We start from the raw sequence: 25,941 nt of genomic DNA, 5'->3' as shown, positions 1-25,941 counted from the left end.
CGAAAAGCTTAATTATTCGAGCGGCAGCTTTTTCAATGGCTTCCTCTAGCGACCCCCACCTACTCATAATACCAAAAATATATATATATATACTCTTTTTGTCTCTAATTAAATATTTCTGATATTTATAACTCACAATAATATGAGTCACAAATATAAAAGACTAGAGACAGAGGATATATATATATATATATTATAGTCTCTTTTCGAAAAGACTCATAATTGTCCCATATTAAGTATCGTTTTTAAAACCGAATGTGGATGAAAACTCCCAAAGCCGAAACTTAATTTAGAAGGGAGGGATACAACCTTTACCATAAGATAAAGTGCTTATACAGATGTTGATTCAACCTTAACTTATATATCTATATATAGTATAGTCTCTTTTCGAAAAGACTCATAATTGTCCCATATTAAGTACCGTTTTAAAACCGAATGTGGATCAAAAGTCCCAAAGCCGAAACTTAATTTAGAAGGGAGGGAAACCACCTTTACCATAAGATAAAGTGCTTATACAGTTGTTGATTCAACCTTGGTGGTGTGTTCACACTCTCTTCCATTTAGAAACTCACATAATTTCAGGTGAAGTGATTACCGGAAACACACTCTCTCTATATGGAGATGTCATATTACTCATATTCCCTTTCCCCATTTGGCTCCTACCCCAACCCACCAACTTTCAATTCCACCAAGCAAGCTCCAGTTGCAGTGCCAAAGACCGTACCGGAACTTACCGATTCAACACGCTCCGGCCAATCGGATTCTCTTTCAATTTCCAAATCCACCAAGCAAGTTCCAGTTGCAGTGCCAAAGACCGTACCGGAAATCACCGATTCAACCCGCTCCGGCCAATCGGATTCTCTTTCAACCTCCGACCGCCATCATAACTCTCCTCCCCAAATTACTACCATTCCGGTGAGTGACTTATCATTCTTTAATTACTACTCCATGTATCTTTGCCTTAGTCACTTTCTTGCAATGGTAAATGCTCGGATTGAGTATATATATATATATATATACTCTACTGTGTTAGTAAATTGCCTATCTTACACTAATGTTTTTTCCCCGAGAAACATTTTGTGTAATACAAGATTCAAACAGGCCGGACATCAAAATTGAAGTTATGGTTGAAAAGAAGAAGAATCAGGTTGTGTTTGCTGAATCGGACAAGGATTTCGTTGATCTTCTTCTTCCTTCACTTTGTCCATGGGAACCATTGTATTTTATTATCCTGTATTTGGTAATGTTAATATTTGTGAAATAATTGAATCTCGTCTATATTTTAAGATTTTTTTTTTTTTTTTTTTTTTTTGATAGTAATGAAATTTTTAAAAATCTATAATATTATTAAATGTGTAAAATATTTCGGTATTTCAATATTTCAGTAATTATTTATTAATATTAAAAAATCTTTATTAATTGATATAAAACTCTAAAAATTACTTAATAAAATTCCAATTACTTAATAAAATTCAAATTACAAATTACTTAATAAATTTATACTATTATTAAAAAAAAATTTATAAAATAAAATAAAATCTAATTATACAAGAATAAGTCTATCACAAATTACTTATTTTATTTTCAATAAAACTCTATCACATTAGACAAAGAAATACTTAAAGAGTTTCTATAAAACTCTAACATAAATTACCTATTTATCTATTTATTATAAGTTTTTAATAAAAAGAAATCTAATTATACGAGTATTTATATTATTTATTAATTGATATAATAAAAGAAAATCTAATTAAAGAAGGATATATTTGAAGAAAATAAAATAATTTATATAAAACTTTACTACAAATTATCTATTTTATTTTCAATAAAACTCTATCACATTAAATAAAGATATATTTAAAGAAATAAATATATGAAACTCTCAAAATTACTTAATAAAATTCCAATTACCTAATAAAATTCAAATTACAAATTGCCTAATAAATCTATACTATTATTAAAAAAGTTTTTATAAAATAAAATAAAATCTAATTAGATAAGAATAAGTCTACCACAAATTACTTATTTTATTTTCAAAAAAATTCTATCACATTAGACAAAAATATACTTAAAGAATTTCTATAAAATTCTAACACAAATTACCTATTTATCTATTTATTATGAGTTTTTAATAAAAGGAAATCTAATTATACGAGTATTATTAATATAAAAAATTATTTATATTATGTATTAATTGATATAATAGAAGAAAATCTAATTAGAGAAGGATATATTTAAAGAAATAAAATAATTTATATAAAACTTTATCACAAATTATCTATTTTATTTTCAATAAAACTATCACATTAGATAAAGATATATTGAAAGAGTTTAAACCTAATAAATCTATACTACTATTAAAAGAGTTTTTATAAAACTCTAACACAAAATATAAAAATATATCACCGCTTTCAAATTACCTAATAAAATTTAAATTAAAAATTACTTAATAAAATTCAAATTACAAAAAGAGTTTTTATAAAAAGAGTTTCTATAAAACTATAAAATATTTATTAATTAGTATAAAACAATCTATACTATTATTAAAAGAGTTTCTATAAAATTCTAACACAAATTACAAAAAAAAAATATTTATTAATTAATATAAAAATATTTTTATAAAAATAGTTTCTATGAAATATTTATAAATTATTTTTTAATATCACTATAACAAAGTTTTTATAAAAATAGTTTCTATAAAATTCTAAAAATTACCAAATAAAATCAATCACCATTTTCAAATTACCTAATAAAATTCAAATTTCAAATTATCTAATAAATCTAATTTCTATAAAACTCTAATAAAATTTAAATTACAAAGATAGTTTTTATAAATTTGTTTCTATAAAACTATAAAATAATTATTAATTAATATAAAATATCTATTAATTAATATAAAAAGAGTTTCTATAAAATTTTAAAAACTAGCTAATAAAATCAATCACTACTTTTAAATTACCTAATAAAATTCAATTAAAAATTACCTAATAAATCTATACTATTATTAAAAGGGTTTCTATAAAATTCTAACACAAAATATATAAAAAAAAATATCACCATTTTAAATTATCTAATAAAATTTAAGCTACAAAAATAGTTTTTATAAAAAGAGTTTCTGTAAAACTATAAAATATTTATTAATTAGTATAAAAAAATTTATACTATAATTAAAAGAGTTTCTATAAAATTTTAACACAAAAAAATAATAAAATAATAATTAATTAATATAAAAAGAGTTTCTATAAAACTATAAAATATTTATTATTTAATGTAAAATATTTATTAATTGACATAAAAAGAGTTTTTATATATAGGATTTATGAAAATAGTTTTTATAAAATTCTAAAAATTACGTAATAAAATTAATCATCATTTTCAAATTACCTAATAAAATTCAAATTACAAGTTACCTAATAAATCTATTTTTTTATAAAATTCTAAGATATCGGATTTTCTAATATATCATATTTACATGATTCATCCATCAATGAAAAACTTTATTTTGTTTCTTTTGAGGTGACTATTATTATTTTTTAAATATTGTTGATATGAATTTATTTAATATATGACAATATCATATAATGAAAATTATAAATAATTAAAAATGTATATGAACAAAAATATTCTATAAGTTACAAAATATTCATCACGTGCAGCATACGTGCCTTTTTCTAGTATTTATAAATATATATATATATATATATATATATATATGACAAGTAATGGTAGAGAAACCGAACAGTAATGCCCGAATGGAGCGTCCAACGTGATGTGGCGATCACTGTCATCTCCAAATTTCCTAAATACGTAGGAAAGTGAAACGCTCTTTCTCTCTTTTTGATTTTCTCTTCCCTAATTACACTTTCTCTCTCTTCCTCTTTGTTTCTCTTTTCCTTGTTTTACTGGTTCATAGGTTATTCCTCTTTCTTAGATTCTGCTCTCTCTTTCTCTTTTGGATTTTACAAAATTAAATCAAATCCAGTAGCTTTGTGTATTTCTGAATAATTGTGTTCGATAAAATTTGTACTTCTTTTAAGAAATTAATGGTTCTGTCCACTTCATCTATGATTCAGATTTAACAATGGAAATTTCAAAAAAAAAATTAGATTCAACCACTTACTTACAGTTTTCGACCATTAATCTCATTGTAGTCAATTGAGATGTTAGGTTGCCTAGGTCGGCATAATCTTCTTCTTTGCAAACTTATGTAGCCAAAAAGAAAATTTCAGATTAGGGCAGAGAAGAAAAGGTTTATTTAGATTCTAAATATGTGCAAGCGAGATACGAAATCGAAGAGAGCGGCAAAATACAGATATAGAATGAATTATAACCTAAAATTACTCTTAAGTGACATCCATCTAATAGAAGGAGTATATTCAATGTAGTTGAACCTGTATGTACTTTGTCCTTGTGTGTGTATATATATCTTTTTTTTTTTTTTTTTTTTTTTTTTCACTCTAATTTACCCAAAACCATATTTGATGAACAATTTCTTTGTTTATTTATTTATTTATTTTTAAGAAAAGTAATTTCCGGTAACTTTTTTTTCTTTTTTTAGATAAAATTTTCCATTTTTTTTTCTATTAAATGAAGAGTAGTGATAGAGGGAATCTTATCCCGAAATTATCAGAATAAAGAAAAGAAAAAAAAAAAAAAAAAAAAACCAAACTGAACGATCGTGGATAGAAAAAGGCAATGGTGTGAAAATACGGTGATTAAATACACAAATTTGACACATATATATACATACAAATATATATATGTATATATGTAAGTTCTCACAAATTAAAAAAATTAAATAATAGAACACATTCTCACAATAACATCAATCGGGTACTCTTTTTCACAGTTTTTGAAAGCAAGAATTAGGACAGCACATGAAAGTGACATAGTGATGGTAGAATTTAAAAAATTAGGGGTTTTTATTTTTATTTTATTATATAGTTTTGATAATATTTTGTATAAATTTTTGTGGTCTATCATATCGAATATCAAGCCCGTAAAGTCCAGAGAAAATGAAAATGGTAGAGTTCTAAAATCTTCAAATTACTTACAAATTTTTCGAAAGATGGAGTCTTGGTTTTTATCTAAAAGGCGGAATTTATCTTTTTCTTAAAGTCTAACATGACGAATCCAACTCACGAATAGATAATAATTTCGGGAATATTTTTAGGGTGTTTTATCATTATTCTTAAATGAATGGACAGTTTTACCCTCACACCCCTCTTTTCTTTTTCCCATCTTAAATGACTGTACAGTTGTTAGATTCAACTTTCACACCCTTCCATTTAGAAAATCGCATAGTTCAGGCGAGGTGATCACCAGAAACCCTCTCCTCTCTCTCTCTCTCTCTCTCACTCCCAAAGTCGAGATGTCATTTTCCAATGCCACTCGGGTAAAGGGAAGTCCTAGTTCCGGTGGGGGTTTTGGTGCTGCTCGTGGGTCCGGCGAGTTGGATTCGGGTTTTGGTGCTGCTCGTGGGTCCGGCGAACTAGATTATCTGTCGAACTCCGACGACGATCATAATTTTACACCCCAAACTAGTACCATTCCGGTGACTTACCCTCTCCTCTATTTACTTCCATATGCAAACTTTTTATCTATTTGTTTTCATCATGCTATTAAAATTTCGCCTAATTAACTATTACTGCTGAGTGCTGTCTATTTACGAATAATTAGTAGCCTTGTAGGATGTATCGTTTTATAATATTTGTTTTCGGTGAATATTGTGGATTTATAAGACTGCAGCCAAATAAAAAATTGCAATTTTAAAACTTATCAAGATAATTGGTTTGCAACTCAATTTCACTTAGGCTATGTTTGGCTGGCTTGGAATTGGAGGATTGGAGAAAAGTAACTCTGAAAATTGAACCAAAATTTTCTCTAATTCCAAGGCTCCAATCCCATGGCGCCAAACAAGGCAATTATCACCTGGTTGGCTAGGTTGGCCGCCAAGGGTGGAGCGACAAATTTTACTTTGGAGGCCAAACTTGTATTATGTAACTAAATTTTTATTTAAAAAAAAAAAAATCAATTGTATTATAATTTTATTTATAATATACAGTCATAGTGACCTTGAGAAAATCCAAAATTTGAAAGGGAAACAAAATAATTTTAACTAAACAAAATTTCCCGAGTGTTAAGAATACAAAAGTATTACTTTAGTAACTTATACAAGAAGTAGTCATACAAATTGTTATTTAGCAAGTGACAATTTAAAGTATTATTAGTATATATTTTTAGATAAGGACTGCAATAAGAATAAACTTAAATTTTGTTTCACAAGATTTTTTCTTTCAAGAGTATGGTTAAAATGGTCCATATTAAAAATTCTATAAGTTTCAAAAGACACAAGTTTAATTTTATTTTCAAACTCTCTATTTTGGGCCCAATATATGTTTGTTGAACAAAAAACAATTCACTGAATTTTTGGGACCATAAGTGAAGTTTCATTGGGACCACCACTGGTCACGTGTTGTCTCCCCGTCGCATATGCACCGGACAATTGACGGAAAAACTCCCTAGAGATGGCCCCAAAGGATTTGAACTCCCAACAAGATGTGAGGTGAGACCCTTTGCCATTAGGCTATCCCTTGGGGTTCAATAATAATCTCACTTTCTATTTTGCCAATTTCTTTCATAATTGTATCTGTAGGTGTCATATTAAGCTACTCCACGTGGCCCGAAGGCAAACACACTTGGACTGTTGTGCCCACGTGGCACACTGAGAAGTCAAACACCCATTGACTAAACATAAGCAAAACTTTGGCATCTCATCAGGTCATCAAACCTCAAGAGGGCAATCCTATAGTCACAAGCAAAACCATGGCATCTCACCTGGTCATCAAACCTCAAGAGGTCAACCCTCGAGTCACAAGCAAAACCCTAGCACCTCACCAGGTAAACAAATCTTGAGAGGGCAACCCTTGAATCCCGAGCATGATTCCAGCATCACATCTGATTGCTAAGACCTCGAACCCAAGTTGTCAAACAAAAAGCGAGATGTGGATAAGTCCTACTCGCATGTTTACAACTGATGACAGTTTGAAAGATCTTAGATTGGTGGATGAAAAGTCAGAAGATGCCCAACACGAATGATGGGTCTAACCACTGAGATGGTGGATATGTATTGTGACAGAGAATCTTACCATCACCATTAATGCCCTGACGGAGTCATTATTTTCTCAGCTACGACCATTCTCATAAAGCCAAATGCATTTAATGTTCAGGATAAAGGGGGTGGTACATCGCGCCTCGGAAAGAGATAACTCAATAGGAGGATATGACCCCTCAGGTGCCTAAGAGCATCATACCTACATGTCTAGGTACAGGGTGACCAGGCAAATCAAGGACCTCTGGGTAATACCAGAGGTGCTAAGGACTATAAATACCACCCTTAGAGCAAGCATTAAAGGCAGAGTGAGAACAAGAAGAATTAACACACCGGCATTCAGAATTTGTCACAGATACAACCATCCCTACGTTCACCAATTTCTCACAGGGTTGTCTGCTTTTCCTCCTCCATCCAGATCTTATCTCTGGGTCCCTCATATTGTGTTCTTGGTATCGCCTTTTCATTAATATTTTATATTGTTACGAATCTTACAATAAAGAACCCCTGCAGTATGTTAATGACAGTAGTGGGTTTTTTCATGCTTTTTGATATGGGCAAGCTTCAATTATTGTGACTTCCACTTTATTTGACTTAAGTTTTGGGTAAAATAAGAATAAGAATAGTTTAGACTAGTACAATGTCTTGTAGGGGTCATTGCTTGGTGCAATGGTAGAGGCTCAGACTGAGCGTGAGGATTAGGCTTGTCTCCTCTTCCTGACACCCTGCATGGAACAGATTAACAATATGTATCTGCAATGTTTTACAACTATGTCAGTAGTTTCCTATTTTACAGTGTTTTTCCCTTAAGAAACATTTTCAGTAATACAAGTGGAACCATTGTTTTTCTTCTTTCACTGTCTCCTATTCAGTTTAGCTTGACTCAAACTCACAACTATCAAACAGGACATCAAAATTGAAGTTTTGGTTGAAAAGAAGAAGAATCTAGTTGTCTTTGTTGAATCGAATAAGGATTTTGTTGATCTTCTCTTCAGCTTCTTGACTTTGTCCATGGGAACCATTGTCAATCTCCTCCATGAGAAGTCACCACCCACTGTGATTGGATGCATGAATAACTTATATAAAAGTGTTGAGAATCTCGATGCACAATTTTTAAACACAGAAGCTTGCAAGGACATGTTGCTTCAGCTGAGAAGATTGTCCGAATTTCAATGCAGTAACTTAAAACAAGCGATTGTGGGCAAGTTAAACCCCTCCGAATGCTACTATATTTGTGGAGATTCAAACTGCAGAAAGGAAGGTAAAGGCATTGTAAGTGACTTTTCCAATGTCCGTTGCCACTGCGGAGAAGTAATGGATCAACTGGTGACTTTGTCGGAACATACTACCAAGGCTTCTTGTGATGAAGGTGAAGGAGAATTTCTTAAGGGAGGAACAGAGAAGTTTTTGGTAAGTGATGATTTGCAAATTATGGCTGGCTCAATACCCCCAAGTATGATGCTACTGAAAAAGCTTGGCATCGTGGATGCAAATGAGCTTGAGAGTCGGAGTTTGAATATCGGACCAGAGGAGGTAACAAGTCAAGATTTATGTGTTTTACAATCTTTCATGCTAGTCCAGTAAAAGTAGCTAGTATAAGGAATTAATGTTGTTCCCTTGTTTCAAGGTTGCAACACATCGTCATTTATTATATGTTCTTTTGTGCTAGTCCTGTGACAGTAGAATTAAAATAATAAATTTGATTTCTGTTATAAATAAATTTTAAGATGAGCAAATTCTGTTCCAACTTCCAATATCATTTGAAAGAGACTGTTCCATTTTGTTTTAGTGTCATTCAAAATCCAATTTGATGTTATAGCTCATAGCAAATTAATCGGTTCAATCACTCTCAGTTATTGTTGTAATATCCTACCTATTCCAAGCTTTGTTTAATTTGGACATTATTTTTAACCAAAATCTCATTACCATAAGAAAATAGGGTCATATCTTTAATTGTTCTCTTTCCTTGTTCATTCATATCTTCAAAAACTAGTTGTGGTAAAGAACTTCAACAGCAATTTTTCTTTATAATTTTTTCACCAACTTCAAGATTCCTCTTCGGTATTTCATCATCATTCTTGTTTTCTTTTTGTTTATGTTTAACATGCTTTACATTTTTCTTCATTTCTTTGTGTGATCCTGCAAGGATATCTCTGTTATTTTCTATTTTTATGGTGAGAGGTTTTACAAACTGTTTTGTGTGTTGAATTGAATGCCAATTCATTAAGTTCACTGGCAAGGGTAGAGAGGCTTGGTTGTTTTCTTATTTCTTCTGCTTTGCCGTTGACAATCCACTTCTGAATGTTTTGTTTCTTCTTTTTCTAATTATTCGGTCAGATTTTTCAATTGCTTCGACTCTCGTTACTCACCAAGGCACCTTTAACGCATTGGATTTCATTAGCGAAAGGAGCTAGTGATCCTATAGAGATTGAAACCAGAAACATGGCTAAATCGCTAGGCAAAAGGTCTGCAACAAGTGACCCAAAGAAGATGAGCTTGACTATTTTCATAAGCAAATCTAGGAATAAGGTATTATATGCAGAATGTAGAGAAGATTTTGTGGACTTCCTCTTCAGCTTCCTCACATTTCCTCTTGGATCTATAGTAAAACTTTTGGGTGGAAAGTCTTCACTTGGATCTTTTGACAGTTTGTACAAAAACGTCAACGATCTAAGCACTGAAAACTACTTGAAATCTGAGGAACTCAAAAACGTGTTACTCAGTCCCAAGCTTGCTCCTTTCTTTGCATGTGAGAACCAGCTACTGCATATTGAAGAAAGTTCAAGTCCCCAATACTTGCTCTATACTTGTGGAGTGACAGACGGTGAGTGGTTTGTCCACCCTATGACATCCAAATTTGATGGTCCCTGCTTTGGAGAAAAATTGGGACTCTTGTCCATGGTGAATCCGAAGTCTTCCACTGGGGAAACCACAGGAGGGGGAGGATTTGTGAAGGGACCAGCCAAGTTCATGGTGACTGATGACTTAGTTGTCACACCACTCTCTCCCATCTCAAGCATCTCATTTCTTGGCAAGTTGGATGTGCCCATAACAGATGTTGACCAGAAAGTGGTGACAGTGGGTGAGGAGGAGGTAAATTCTCATCTCATTTCTTTTATTTTTTTCCTTTTTTTTTTTCTTTTTTTTTCCTCCTATAAATATTGATAGTTTTGACATGTTTCGAACCTGCATAGCTACCTAGTTGGATTATGTGTAGGTTTTAAAGTAGTGTTCAGATAGCAAATTTCGAATCTCATGTAACCAGAAATGTGGCAGAAAACTAATTATTTTGTTATATAAATGAGGATTCTGCCATGATATTTTGGAAATCAACCTAATATAGCATGCAGGACACATATTTTCAATTACAACATAGTTAGCGAGAGTTTCCTGCAGCTTCTTCCTTTACTCTTTGAGACATACTAGGTGTCCATAATGTACTTGTGGTCTTGCATGTTAAACAACAATGCAGAGATACATATTCCTTTCAAGGGAAAAAATTGTAATAGCCTGGGTACCTCCGGCCAATGAAAACTCTCCATTTCCCTTGATAATAGAAAATAACAGTTAAACATTGGTTGGGAATATTAGATTCTCGAAACAAAGTTGATTTCCATAATAACCGAGTAATTTACAACTGGAATATCATTGTTTGAAGTTCTTTTAGTTTAACATGCATAAACGTAAACAATTTGAGAAGAAAATACAAGCATATGGCATCAAGAAACTACAACAATAGCACCCATTGGATATAACCCTCTGGCTGATCTATAGCAGTGATTCATGTCATCATCTGTAACTTTCATTAAGAATGGAAAGATGCACCAAATTTGAGGTTAGGTTAATTTGAACGATGGCTGCTGCTTGCACTTTGATTTCTCACAATTTAGTGGGCTACAATTAGGGGAAAAAAAAATGGTTCTGCACTTCCATACAATTGGGGTAACCTTTTTTTTTTCTTCTGAATAATTGGGAGAACCTATTTCTTATGCCTAAATTGATTTTTTTTTTTTTTTTTGTTTGCAGGCTTTGCATCTGCTGAAGGCTGCTCTAATATCTGAAACGGCTCTGACTGATGTCTTCACCTCAAGGGATCAAAGTGCTGAAGATGTTAAGTGCTCGTTTGGCGGTACTGCTCTAATGATGAAAGCACTTTTAAAGAGCTTTTATCTGCCATAAAATTGTCAGTAAAAAGTATTTTAGGTGTCAAATGATACATTTATTAAAGCACTTTTTATAATTATAGGTTTAAATTTGTTCGGCAATAATATTGCTTGGTAATAATATTGCGTAAAGCACTTTTATTACTACTCTACTAATTTTACTATGTTACCCATATATTAATAATATGTGCATGAGTTATTTTGATTTTCTTCTTTAGCAACACTGATATTTTTGTTTATTATATAGTATTTGTATTTAACACTGAAATATAAATAGACAGCCTCTTTAAAGAGGGAATGGATAATCTAGGAAACAATAAACCAAAAAACTAGGGGCGTGTTTAATTTGTAACTCTAAAAACCTTCTTATAAAATATAGAACAGTTTTCAGAGAACTATAAAAGGAAAGGCAGGTCTTTAAAAACATACCTTTTTATAATTGAATTTTCAAAAAACTGAACCAAGCAGAGTATTTGTACAGTTTTTTGATTTTCAATTGTTTGAAAACAGAAAACAATTTTCAAAGTGACAAAACAAGTGACTTCCTAGCGCTATTCTAGTTCTAAAACAGCTGCCAAACGAGCCCTAAATCAACTACCATTTGGCGCCATTCTAGTTCCAAAACTAGCATTTTACCTACTTCTAAGCTTATAGGTTTTCTTTGAGAAAAAAACTGATTAAACTCTTTCTAGAAGAAAGGGAATGTCAACCAACACCATATAAAGTCTTAAATTGGAAACTGAGTAAAGCAAGTACTACGTACTTAATTGGAATGGCTCAAATATATAGCGTAAAAAAGTTGATTTTTTAAATTAAAAGTATCACGTTGACTATGGTGTTCCTCTTAAATTTGAAACTAACTAAAAATCAATAAGGGTTTCTTCAAGATGAAAACAAATTGTGAATCTATGCAAATTGAAAAATAGAAATGTCTTCGTAATAAAAGTGTTGACCTAGTAAAGTCTGCAAATATTTTGTAAATCTCTAAAATGCATTGCTACCATTTACTCCATACATACACTTTTGACACTTCTCATATTAGGATTTGTTTGGCAAAATTATAAAATATATATATAGATTGAGAAAGACATTTTAACCCCCTAATCTATTCTCTTTGTTGCAAAAAATCCAACTCCGTTAGTTAGCCATCTTATATTTAACGTTAGCCAGGGGCACGTGAACTTTGTGCCTTCGCCAAAATTTAAAATCACATATATACCCTTATCACTATATATATATATATATACACACACACACACACACACACACAATCCTTATATAAACATGGGTAAAGTGCAAAAAACCCTCCTGAACTTTTATTTTGACAGTTAACCCCCTAAACTATTAAAATTGTTGCAAAAATTACCCACTGCCAAGGTTCCGTTTGGTTCCTCAGGCTAAATAGGCGCGTGATCGTCACATGCATAGGCTGTAATTTTAAAATGACGAAGCTACCCTTGCTACCTTAATCCAAGTCAAGAGAATGGCCGGCCTTACAAGACTGACTTAGTTAAGCTAACCGAATGTAAGAACTGGCGTGAGATCATCTATCAAGATTCGAATTTATGGAGTCTGGATTTGAGTCCTCGCTCTAATCCTTTCTGTTTTTGTTTGTGGAAAACAGGACTGTTATATGATGTATAAATAAAACAAAATTTCTGAATTTGATGATACTTTCGTTTTTTTCTTTTTTTTCCAAATTGAAGAGATCACCAAATTAAACCCAATCAATCGTCCAATGTTGAAATCCTATCCCTACCAAATCGCCATCTCTACTTGGAACAATTAAATGCGAATGTGGAGAATATAAAACAAAATTTCCAAATTGATAATACTTTTTTTCCCCAAATTGAACCCCAAATCAGTCGTCGAAAGTTCAAATCCTATCCCTACCAAATTGCCATCTTTGTTTGGAACAATTGCCTCCATCTCCTTCTCGTTTCATCATAGAAATCCAGAAATTCAGATTTCTTTGTTAACTTCGATCAAGTTCTGATCAACAATCTCATTCCCACTCTAGATCTGCTGATACATCAACAGCACCGAGAATGCATTCCTCGTGATGTGGTCCAGGCTGTCATCGGCGACTACCATGTAAATAAGCTATTGGTTGGTGCAAAGACAAGGTAGAGGATTTGATCGTTTTCTTCGCTGTAATGGACTGGTGGGGTAAGGTGGAGAGAGGGAGTTTGTTTGCACCGAGGAGGGTTCGGCGTCTTTTGACGCCGAAGAGGGTTTTAACTGCCGAGAGGGAGGTGGTGTTCGGTGAGACACGTAGTCAATCAATTTGTTGAAGGTGCGATTGGAAGTGCAAAATCAGAAGCCTAAGCCATCGTTGGCGCCATGACGGTGAGGAGAGAGATTAAGGTTGGAAAGAGAAAAGTTATGGCAAAACCCATTTTTGTGGCTCTCATGGTTTGGTTCTTGAGTTAGTGGGGTGTTGTGAGAAAAAGGAAAATGGAGAGGGAGTTGGGTCGACTGAGGTTGGGGGGCTGTGAACGGCGGAGGTGATTAGGGAAGAAGAATTTGTGGGAGAGGGTTGGTGGCGGCCATGAGAATGGAAGGAGTACTAAAATGAGGTGGAGAATAGGTGTTCCTTGCAAAGTGTGGGGTGTTGTCATGTGATAAAATGATGAGTTGTCAAATTCTTATTAGTTATTGAAATTTTGTTTTACACATCAGCAGTTCAAGTTTATAAAGTACCAAAACTGCGTAGTTTCACTAAAGGATAATTTAGTAATCTTTTTTTTCCAGTACCAAAAATTTCACTCTTGTCCTCAACTACAACTTTTTAATAGTTCAGGGGGGCACTTGTTAAATCAGGAGGGTTTTGTGCAAATGCTTGAAAATTCAAGGGAGTTTTTTGCACTTTACCCTATAAACATTCGAACCAAAATCCCCAAATTAAAAAAACCCTAAGTATTTGATTCTCCATTAGCAGCAAATCCCCTCTCCTTCACTCTCCTGAACGGACTCCTCAATGCTGCCATTTGACGTTCATGTCTCCGTCTCAATTTGGGTATCCAGGTTTTCTTCCTCCACCACAACTTTGCCATCCCCATCGTCCATAGAAGCAACAGAAAACTTTGCACCAGCGAGTGGTCCATCTTCTATACCCCAATCATACTCCTCTGCACTTCCTTCTGCCCCTTCCACCTCCATCTCAAATTGGGTGTTCAAATTCTCCTCATCTGCCATAGCTTTGTCATCTCCATCTTCCAATGAAGCAACCAAGGACTCTGCACCAACAAATTTTACTTTTTTCTATCTCCTGAACAGAGCTCTTTATTGCCTTTTTGCCGTCGTCTCTATCTCCATTGCAAAGTCCACCATCAGATTCTTTTCCTCTACCACATCTTTGTCATCCTCATTGCTTGTAAAACCAATTGAGGTTTTTGCCCTAATAATTTCTGCAATTTCAAGCTCCCGAACACACTTCTCTTCACTATCTTTTGCGATCTCAATCTCCATTTCAAAGTCCACCTTCAGATTTTTCTGGTGTTGTGTGCGTTGATTTTCTGGGTTTTTGTTTTTGAGATTCTCCTTGAAGTAGCTCATGAACCCAACTATGAATGGGTTTAGCATGGTGTATTGAGAGAGATCGCTTCACACATACAGTAGAAAGGAGGAATTGTTTGGCGTCAGTTTAGAGAGAGGGTTTAGCGCCATATATCAATATAGCCGAAGCAATTGTGATAAAGTTATAATTACGATGCGTTGATTTTCTGGGTTTTTGTTTTTGAGATTCTCCTTGAAGTAGCTCATGAACCCAACTATGAATGGGTTTAGCATGGTGTATTGAGAGAGATCGCTTCACACATACAGTAGAAAGGAGGAATTGTTTGGCGTCAGTTTAGAGAGAGGGTTTAGCGCCATATATCAATATAGCCGAAGCAATTGTGATAAAGTTATAATTACGATGCGTTGGCATTTTTTTATTGGAGATTGAAATTGCATTTATCACCTCAGCAGCTTAAGTTGCACATAACTCAAAATCATTCAAAGTAAGGGCTAATAGGTAATTTGATTATTCCATTAACGGCCGGTTGACAAATTGTCCTTAACTGCAACACTCTTATAGTTTAGGGGTTATTTTTAGTTTAGAGGCGTTTTTTGTAATTGGCTCATAATTCAGGGGGATTTAATGCACTTTACCCTATTTATATCATCAATCCCCCCCCCCCCCCCCCCCCCACACACACACACACACATTGCAAGATTAAGCATACAACCCTCCCCCCACACACATATATTGCAAGATTGAGCATACAACCTTTTTTTAAAATGAAAAAAAATAAAAATAATAATAAAATTTGAACTCACACAAGCTAAGAAGAGAGCAACAAGTTTGTACTACCTTGGAATGCAAAAAGTATTCCCCCCAAGTGAAGGAGAATGTGAAGTATGGTACTTACGTAAGTGAGAAATGATGTCATCATGATGCTTGACCACTCAGACTACATATCATTTTCTAGAGTGCGCTCACTAAGGGGAAACATTTCTAGTTTTGTATTGCCAACTTTCAAAAAGACAAAACAAAAACAAAAATCATGTTTCAACCCTATGTTTTTGCTATTTTTGTAAATAAAAGATGAAAAAAAAGTGATTCCTATGAGATATGTTGTTGGCACTCTATCCCAAAAATGTTTTGCTACGGTTATTGCAAGGGTACGGGCACTGTTCATTTCAAACAAAATTTATAAGGAGTATTATTCATGTTATATACTAATATGCTACAAATTAAATAGTAATATATATATATATATATATATATATATTATCGTGTAGATTATTTTTTTATTTACTAAAAAATATTTTTTTAATATATAATATTAATAAATTATTATGCAATATATATTTTATATTTTATGCCATATCTATATTACATTATATGTAAATATTATATTGTAATTAATTTAGAATATTATAATTCATTATAATTTTTTACATATAAAATATATTTTTTAACATTTTTTTATTTATTATAACATAAAATATGTTAGATATATAATATATATTACATAATAATTTTATACACAATGCATAAGCATAGATAAGTATTGGGCATTATTAAAATTTGTAATTTTTTTTTTTTTTTGTTAGTTGGTGCTCACACACACTTGTCTCTTTTGAGATTTAACTCCATAACCTCCCTTTAAAAAATAAGAGACTGATACCGTTAGATCAACCCGTTGGTAATTTGTGATTTTAAATTGAATATTATATTTTATTATCATGTATTTTATTTGGTAATGTTAATATATATGTAAAATAATTGAATCGCATACATTGTTTATATTTTAAGATTTTTTGATAATAATGGAAAATTTTAAAATATTTTGTAGGCCTTGTAAATATATATTACTACCAAATAAAACGTTCTTTTTGTTTTCTACTGTAACTCAAAAAAGCAGAGTCATGTTTTTGGCTTTCTTACTTTCTGCTCCGTGCTCAATGTCATAAGCCTATTTCTCTTTATTTCCTCTTTCTTGTTTTACACGTAGACTTGGTCCTTTACCTTTATGTTAAACATAAAGAAGGCACCACTGCAGGTTAATCTGATTTGTATCTATTTGCAATATATATATATATATATATATAAGTACTAATACTGTATCCTCCAAGGAGCCCCGCCACCACACAGAACTCGTAGAGCCTGCACCAGAGTCAGGAACAGACTCAAAAAAGTATGTGAGAGAGGGACGATTTTAACTACAAATGTTGATTGCAGAGTTTCAATCTCAAAATTTTACAAATATATAATTAAAAAAAAGTAAAATAGTGGGCATAATAGCAATTGCCTCAATCACAAGTCCGTCACCATTGGAGCCAAACCCTTGGGATTAAAACTTATATTTATTGTTAATATTATTTTTGTTAAGTTTAATGTAATTTTCATTGAAATTACTCTCGCAATTGAGACTCATATAATAAACCTCTTCTATAATTTCTCGCAGAAAAAAGGCAGGCTTCCTCAATGATCGTGGATAGAAAAAGGCAATGGCGTGAACATACAGTAGTTAAATACACAAATGTAACATACATACATACATATATATATATATATATATGTAAGATCTCACAAATTAAAAAAATTAAATAACAGAACACATTCTCACAACAACATCAAGTCGGGATTCACACTCTCTCTAAGCTTTGTATGAGTTTTTTTCTTCAATAGTTATTCAATCGGTACTCTCTTTCACAATTTTTGAAAACAATAATTAAGGCAAAACATGAAACTGATATGGTGACGGTAGAATCGAAGAAATTGGAGGTTTTTATTTTTATTTTTATTTTATTATATAATTTTGATAATATTTTGTATAAATCTTCTATTAGATAGAATCCAAGCCTACAAAGTCTAGTGAAATAATTTCCAAATTACTTACAAGTTTTTCTAAAAAATGAAGTCTTGGTTTTGGTTTTGGTTTTGGTTTTGGTTTTTATCTAAAAGACTGGAATATTTAAACAAAAAAAGAAAATTTTCTTTTTCTTAAAGTCTGACGTGGCCAATCTACCTTACGATTAGGTGATTATTTGGGGGATAAATGAATTGACAATTTTACCTTCACACCCCTCTTTTCTTTTGCATTCTTTGTAGCCAAGCAATAATTTCCCATCTTTACCATCATAAAGTGACTGTGCAGTTGTTGATCAACTTTCACACCCTTCCATTTAGAAAATCGCATAGTTCAGGTGAGGTGATCACCAGAAACCCTCTCCCCTCTCTCTCTGTCTCCCTCCCAAAGTCGAGATGTCATTTTCCAATGCCACTCGAGTAAAGGGAAGTCCTACTAGTTCCGGTGGGGGTTTTGGTGCTGCTCGTGGGTCCGGCGAACTGGATTCTCTTTCGACCTCCGACGACGATCATAATTTTACTCCCCAAACTAGTACCATTCCGGTGACTTACCCTCTCCTCTATTTACTTCCATATGCAAATTTTTTTTTATCTATTTGTTTTCATCATGCTATTAAAATTTCGCCAAATTAACTATTACTGCTGTCTATTTACGAATAATTAGTAGCCTTGTAGGATGTAAAGTTTTATTTGTTTTCGGTGAATATTGTGGATTTATAAGAATGCACCCAAAAAAAAAAAAAATTGTAGGATCATTTGTTTGCAACTCAATTTCACTTAAGCTATGTTTGGCTAGCATGGAATTGGAGGAATTAGAGAAAAGTAACTCTGAAAATTGAACCAAAATTTTCTCTATTTCTGAGGCTCCAATCCCATGCCGCCAAACAAGCAATTATCACCTGGTTGGGTAGGTTGACCGCCAAGGGTGGAGCGACAAATTTTACTTTGGAGGCCAAACTTGTATTATGTAACTAAATTTTGATTTTTTTTTTTTTTTTTTTTTTTTTTTATAAAAAAATTCAATTGTAATATAATTTTATTTATAATATATATCGTCATAGTACATTGAGAAAATCCAAAATTTGAAAGAAAAAAAAAAATGCAACCTAAATCAATATTTCTTCTGGAATTGTTTCAATTTTTCAAAAACCGTTTTGAGTACTTTGATTTTGCTATGAGAAATATATATCATTATTACCTCGATAAAAGATTAAGAAACAAAATAATTTTTGCTAAACAAAATTTCGTAAGTGTTAAGAAAACAAAAGTTTTTTTTTTTTGGTCAATGGCAAGAAACTCACACACACCCACTTTGCTCATTTGGAGATTTGAACCCTTACCATTCACTTTGGAAGGTAGAGGAGATACTACGGGGTCACAAGGCCCTTGATTAAGTATACAAAAGAATTAGTTTAGTAACTTATACAAGAAGTTGTCACACAAATTGTTATTTAGCAAGTGACTATTAAAAGTATTATTAGTATATATTTTTAGATAAGGACTACAATAAGAATAAACTTAAATTTTGTTTCACAAGATTTTTTCTTTCAAGAGTATGGTTAAAATGGTGCATATTAAAATTTCTATAAGTTTCAAAAGACACAAATTTAATTTTATTTTCAAACTCTCTATTTTGGGCCCAATATATGTTTGTTGAACAAACACTGAATTTTTGGGACCATAAGTGAATTTTCATTGGGACCACCACTGGTCACATGTTGTCTCCCCGTCGCATATGCAGCGGACAATTATTGGAAAAACTCCCTAGAGATGGCCCCAAAGGATTTGAACTCCCAACAAGATGTGAGGTGAGAGCATTTGCCATTAGGCTATCCCCTTGGGGTTCAATAATAATATCACTTTCCAGTTAGACTATATATATTTTGCCAATTTATTTCATAATTGTATCTGGAAGTGTCATATTAAGCTACTCCACATGGCCCAAAGGCAAACAGACTTGGACTGTTGCGCCCACGTGGCACACTGAGAAGCCAAACACCCATTGATTGAACATAAGCAAAACTTTGGCATCTCATCAGGTCATCAAACCTTAAGAGGGTAATCCTATAGTCACAAGCAAAACCATGGCATGTCACCTGGTCATCAGACCTCAAGAGGCCAACCCTCGAGTCACAAGCAAAACCCTGGCATCTCACTAGGTAAACAAATCTTGAGAGGGCAACCCTTGAATCCCAAGCATGATTCCGGCATCACTCCTGATTGCTAAGACCTCAAACCCAAATTGTCAAACAAAAAGCGAGATGTCGATAAGGCCTACTCGAATGTTTACAACTGATGACACTTTGAAGGATCTTGGATTGGTGGATGAAAAGTCAGAAGATGCCCAACACGAATGATGGGTCTGACCACTAAGATGGTGGATATGTATTGTGATAGAGAATCTTACCATCACCATTAATGCCCTGATGGAGTCATTATTGGCTCAGCTACCGCCGTTCTCATAAAGCCAAATGCATTTAATGTTCAAGATAAAAGGGGTGGTACATCGTGCCTTGTAAAGAGATAACTCGATAGGAGGATGTGACCCCTCAGGTGCCTAAGAGCATCATACCTACATGCCTAGGTACAGGGCAAGGACCAGGAAAATCAAGGACCTCTGGGTAATACCAGAGGTGCTAAGGACAATAAATACCACCCTTAGAGCAAGCATTAAAGGCAGAGTGAGAACAAGAAGCATTAACACACCAGCATTCAGAATCTGTCACAGATACGACCATCCCTACCTTCACCAATATTCTCACATGGTTGTCTGCTTTTCCTCCATCATCCAGATCTTATATCTGGGTCCCTCATATTGTGTTCTTGATATCACCTTTTCATTAATATTTTATATTGTTACGAATCTTACAAGAAAGAATTGCTGCAGTATGTTAATGACAGTTGTGGTTTTTTTCATGCTTTTTGATATGGGCAAGCTTCAATTATTGTGACTTCCATTTTATTTGACTTAAGTTTTGGGTAAACTAAGAATAAGAATAGTTTAGACTAGTACAATGTCTTGTACGGGTCATTGCTTGGTGCAATGGTAGAGGCTCAGACTGAGCGTGAGGATTAGGTTTGTCTCCAATTTAATTTCCTCTTCCTGAAACCCTGCATGGAACAGATTAACAATATGTATCTGCAATATTTTACAACTACATCAGTAGTATCCTATTTTACACTGTTTTCTCCCTGAGAAACATTTTCAGTAATACAAGTGGAACCATTGTTTTTCTTCTTTAACTGTCTCCTATTCAGTTTAGCTTGACTCAAACTCACAACTATCAAACAGGACATCAAAATTGAAGTTTTGGTTGAAAAGAAGAAGAATCTAGTTGTCTTTGTTGAATCGAATAAGGATTTTGTTGATCTTCTCTTCAGCTTCTTGACTTTGTCCGTGGGAACCATTGTCAATCTCCTCCATGACAAGTCACCACCCACTGTGATTGGATGCATGAATAACTTATATAAAAGTGTTGAGAATCTTGATGCACGATTTTTAAGCACAGAAGCTTGCAAGGACATGTTGCTTCAGCTGAGAAGATTGTCCGAATTTCAATGCAGTAACTTAAAACAAATGATTGTGGGCGACTTAAACCCCATCAAATGCTACTATATTTGTGGAAATTCAAACTGCAGAAAGGAAGGTAAAGGCATTTTAAGTGACTTTGGCAATGTCCGTTGCCACTGCGGAGAAGTAATGGATCAACTGGTGACTTTGTCGGAACATACTACCGAGGCTTCTTGTGATGAAGGTGAAGGAGAATTTCTTAAGGGAGGAACAGAGAGGTTTTTGGTAAGTGATGGTTTGCAAATTATGTCTGGCTCAATACCCCCAAGTATTATGCTACTGAAAAAGCTTGGCATCGTGGATGCAAATGAGCTTGAGAGTCGGAGTTTGAATATTGGACCAGAGGAGGTAACAATTCAAGATTTATGTGCTTTACAATCTTTCATGCTAGTCCAGTAAAAGTAGCTAGTATAAGGAATTAATTTTGTTCCGTTGTTTCAAGGTTGCAACGCATCATCATTTATTATATGTTCTTTTGTGCTAGTCCTGTGACAGTAGAATTAAAATAATATATTTAGTTCTGTTATAAATAAATTTTAAGATAAGCAAATTCTGTTCCAACTTCCAATATCATTTGAAAGAGACTGTTCCATTATGTTTTAGTATCATTCCAAATCCAATTTGATGTTATAGCTCATAGCAAATTAATCGGTTCAATCACTCTCAGTTACTGTTGTAATATCCTACCTATTCCAAGCTTTGTTTAATTTAGAATTAATTTTAACCAAAATCTCATTAGTATAAGAAAATAGGCTCGTATCTTTAATTGTTCTCTTTCCTTGTTCATTCACATCTTCAAAAGCAAGTTGTGGTAAAGAACTTCAACAGCAATTTTTCTTTATAATCTTTTCATCAACTACAAGATTCCTCTTCGGTATTTCATCATCATTCTTGTTTTCTTTTTGTTAACTTTTCTTCATTTCTTTGTGTGTTCCTGCAAGAACATCTCTGCTATTTTCATTTTTTATAGTGTGAGTTTTTACAAACTGTTTTGTGTGTTGAATTGAATGCCAATTCATTAAGTTCACTGGCAAGGGTAGAGAGGCTTGGTTGTTTACTATTTCTTCTGCTTTGCTGTTGACAATCCGCTTCTGAATGTTTTATTTATTCTTTTTCTGATTATTCGGTCAGATTATGCAATTGCTTCGACTCTCATTACTCACCAAGGCACCTTTAACACATTGGATTTCATTAGTGAAAGGAGCTAGTGATCCTATAGAGATTGAAACCAGAAACATGGCTAAATCGCTAGGCAAAAGGTCTGCAACCAGTGACCCGAAGAAGATGAGCTTGACTATTTTCATAAGCAAATCTAGGAATAAGGTATTATATGCAGAATGTGGAGAAGATTTTGTGGACTTCCTCTTCAGCTTCCTCACATTTCCTCTTGGATCTATATTAAAACTTTTGGGTGGAAAGTCTTCGCTTGGATCTTTTGACAGTTTGTACAAAAACGTCAACGATCTAAGCACTGAAAACTACTTCAAGTCTGAGGAACTCAAAAACATGTTACTCAGTCCCAAGCTTGCTCCTTTCTTTGCATGTGAGAACCAGCTACTGCATATTGAAGAAAGTTCCAGTCCCCAATACTTGCTTTATACTTGTGGAGCGACAGACGGTGAGTTGTTTGTCCACCCTATGACATCCAAATTCGATGGTTTCTGCTTTGGACAAGAATTGGGACTCTGGTCCATGGTGAATCCGAAGTCTTCTACTGGGCAAACCACAGGAGGGGGAGGATTTGTGAAGGGACCAGCCAAGTTCATGGTGACTGATGACTTAGTTGTCACACCACTCTCTCCCATCTCAAGCATCTCATTTCTTGGCAAGTTGGATGTGCCAATAACAGATGTTGACCAGAAAGTGGTGACAGTGGGAGAGGAGGAGGTAAATTCTCATCTCTTTTCTTTTTCTGTTTCTTTTTTCCTTTTCTTTTCTTTTTTTCTTTTTTCCCTCCAATAAATATTGATAGTTTTGACATGTTTGGAACCTGCATAGCTAACTAGTTGGATTATGTGTAGGTTTTAAGGTAGTGTACAGATAGCAAATTTTGAATCATGTTATCAGAAATGTGGCTGAAAACTAATTATTTTGTTATTTAAGTAAAGATTCTGCCATGAATTTTTGGAAATCAACCTAATATAGCATGCAGGAGACATTTTTTTAATTGATAATTTTCAATTACGACATAGTTAGCAAGAGGTTCCCGCAGCTTCTTCCTTGACAGGTTGAATTCCTTTACCATTTGAGACATACTAGGTGTAGATAATGTACTTGTGATCTTGCATGTTAAACAACAATGCAGAGATACATATTCCTTTCAAGGGAATTTTTTTTTAATACCGGTACGTACTATGTAGTACCTCCGGCTAATGAAAACACCCCATTTCCCTTGATAACAGAAAATAACAATTAACCATTGGTTGGGGATATTAGATTCTCGAAACAAAGTTGATTTCCATAATAACCGAGTAATTTACAACTGGAATATCATTGTTTGAAGTTCTTTTAGTTTAACATGCATAAACATAAACAATTTGAGATGAAAATACAAACTTAAGGCATCAAGAAACTACAACAATAGCACCCATTGGTTTTTTACTCTCTGGCTGATCTATAGCAGTGATTCATGTCATCATCTGTAATTTTCATTAAGCATGGAAAGATGCACCAAATTTTAGGATTAGGTTAATTAGAATGATGACTGCTGCTTGTACTTTGATTTCTCACAATTTAGTGGGCTACAATTGGGATAACAATTTTTTTTTTTTTTTTTTTTCTTTGAATAATTGGGAGAACCTATTACTTATGCCTAAATTGATTTTGATTTTGATTTTCTATTTTTGGTGGTGGAGGCTTTGAATCTGCTGAAGGCTGCTCTAATATCTGAAACGGCTCTGACTGATGTCTTCACCTCAAGGGATCAAAGTGCTGAAGATGTTAAGTGCTCGTTTGGCAATGCTGTGTAATGATGAAAGCCCTTTTAAAGAGCTTTTATCTGTAATAAAACTGTCAGCAAAAAGTATGTTAGGTGTTTAATGATGCATTTATTAAAGCACTTTTTATACTTAAAAGTACTCTTAAATTTGTTTGGTAATAATATTGAGTAAAGCACTTTTTTTTTGTTTTTTTTACTAATTTTACTATTTACCCATATACTAATAATACGTGCATTACCCAAATATTAATTATTGTGAAATTTCATTGGTTTCAATAATTATTTAAAGATAAAGTTATTTTGATTTTCTTCTTTAGCAGCACAGATATTTTTGTTTATGATATTAGTAGTTGTATTTATAGACAGCCTTTTTAAAGAGGGAATGGATAATCTGTGGATAATCTGGGAAACAATAAACCAAAAAACTAGGGGAATGTTTAATTTGTAACTCTGAAAACCATTTTCAGAAAACAAAAAATAGTTTTCAGATAATTATAAAAAACAGATCTCTAAAAACAGACTTTTTTATAATTGAGTTTTTAAAAAAATGAGCCAAACAGAGTATTTGTACAGTTTTTCAATTTTTAGATGTTTGAAAATAGAAAACACTTTTCAGAGTGACAAAACAAGCGGCGTCCTAGCGCTATTCTAATTTTAAAACACTAACAGGCCGGTAGCCTAACAGTACAAGGCTTCTACTTCACAAAGGGAAGTCAGGAATTCAAACCTCAGTGGAGGCAGTGTGTGTGAGTCCCAAATAGGAAAAAATATATATATATTCTAGTTCTAAAACAGCTGCCAAATGAGCCCTAAATCATCTACCATTTGGTGCCATTCTAGTTTCAAAACTAGCATTTTACCCAAAGGTTGAGTTACTTCTAAGCTTATAGGTTTTCTTTGAGAAAACAACTGATTAAACTCTTCCTTGAAGAAAGGGAATGTCAACCCACACCAGTGTTTTCTTTAACCTTGACAAATATAATATGATATCATCAAATAAAGTTTTAAATTGGAAACTGAGTAAAGCGAGTACTACGTATTTAAATGGAATGGCTCAAATAGTCAAATATATAGCTTTAAAAAGTTGATTTTTTAGATTAAAAGTATCACGTTGACTATGTTCTTCCTCTTAAATTTGAAACTAGCTAGAAATGAATGATTCTTCAAGATGAAAACAAAATCTGAAATGAATACGCAACCTTTTAATCTCCACATGCCATACAAATTGGAAAATAGAAATGTCTTCGTAATCAAAGTGTTAACCAAGTGAAGTCTATGCAAATATTTTGCAAATCTCTAAAATGCATGCTACCATTTACTCCATACATACACTTTGGACACTACTCATATTAGGAATTTTTTGGCAAAATTAAAAATATATATATATATATATATAGATTGAGTAGGAATTTTTTTTAATACCTTGGGGTACGTAGGTAAAATCTTAGTCAGAATAACGAAATGAGTAATGATGTAAAATTAATCAATTTTTACTGTTATTCTAACTAATAGAGTCTAACAAAAATTCTTTGTTAGTAAAAGATAAAAATAGACAATCTCTCATCCTGCAGTGTTTCACTCAGGAGTCGTCAACTATATAAAACACAAATATTTTATATCATATTCCATGTTGGAATAATAAATTGACATATATATATAATGCAAGATTAAGCATACGACCTTTTCTACTACCTTGGAATGCAAAAAGTGTCCCCCAAGTGAAGGAGAATGTGAACCGTGGGGTGAACTTAACTTTGAGTATACAAGCAGAAAAGGGGCTTTAACGTACTTTTCAAC

The 25,941-nt window shown here is 33.0% G+C and overlaps 2 protein-coding genes across 2 annotated transcripts; both read left to right on the top strand.

Moving 5' to 3' along the window:
* The first annotated feature begins 5,263 nt into the window (after positions 1–5,263).
* LOC132270847 (uncharacterized) lies at positions 5,264–11,482 on the top strand. The gene is made up of 4 exons (XM_059772057.1): positions 5,264–5,554; positions 8,018–8,644; positions 9,449–10,204; positions 11,138–11,482. The coding sequence occupies exons 1-4, from the start codon at positions 5,372–5,374 to the stop codon at positions 11,288–11,290; spliced, it is 1,719 nt and encodes a 572-aa protein (XP_059628040.1). The 5' UTR covers positions 5,264–5,371; the 3' UTR covers positions 11,291–11,482.
* A 6,432-nt stretch (positions 11,483–17,914) lies between these two features.
* LOC132270848 (uncharacterized) lies at positions 17,915–24,472 on the top strand. The gene is made up of 4 exons (XM_059772058.1): positions 17,915–18,178; positions 20,928–21,554; positions 22,338–23,093; positions 24,062–24,472. Exons 1-4 carry the CDS (start codon positions 18,032–18,034, stop codon positions 24,173–24,175), a joined length of 1,644 nt encoding a protein of 547 aa, XP_059628041.1. The 5' UTR covers positions 17,915–18,031; the 3' UTR covers positions 24,176–24,472.
* The last annotated feature ends 1,469 nt before the right edge of the window (positions 24,473–25,941 follow it).

This window comes from Cornus florida, unplaced genomic scaffold (genome assembly GCF_030987335.1).
Source record: "Cornus florida cultivar Cherokee Brave unplaced genomic scaffold, ASM3098733v1 CherokeeBrave_3.0.0_Hap2_Chr08, whole genome shotgun sequence".
Taxonomy (NCBI): domain Eukaryota; kingdom Viridiplantae; phylum Streptophyta; class Magnoliopsida; order Cornales; family Cornaceae; genus Cornus; species Cornus florida.
The sequence above is the reverse complement of the archived record's forward strand: the minus strand, read 5'-3'. Positions and strand labels throughout refer to the sequence as shown.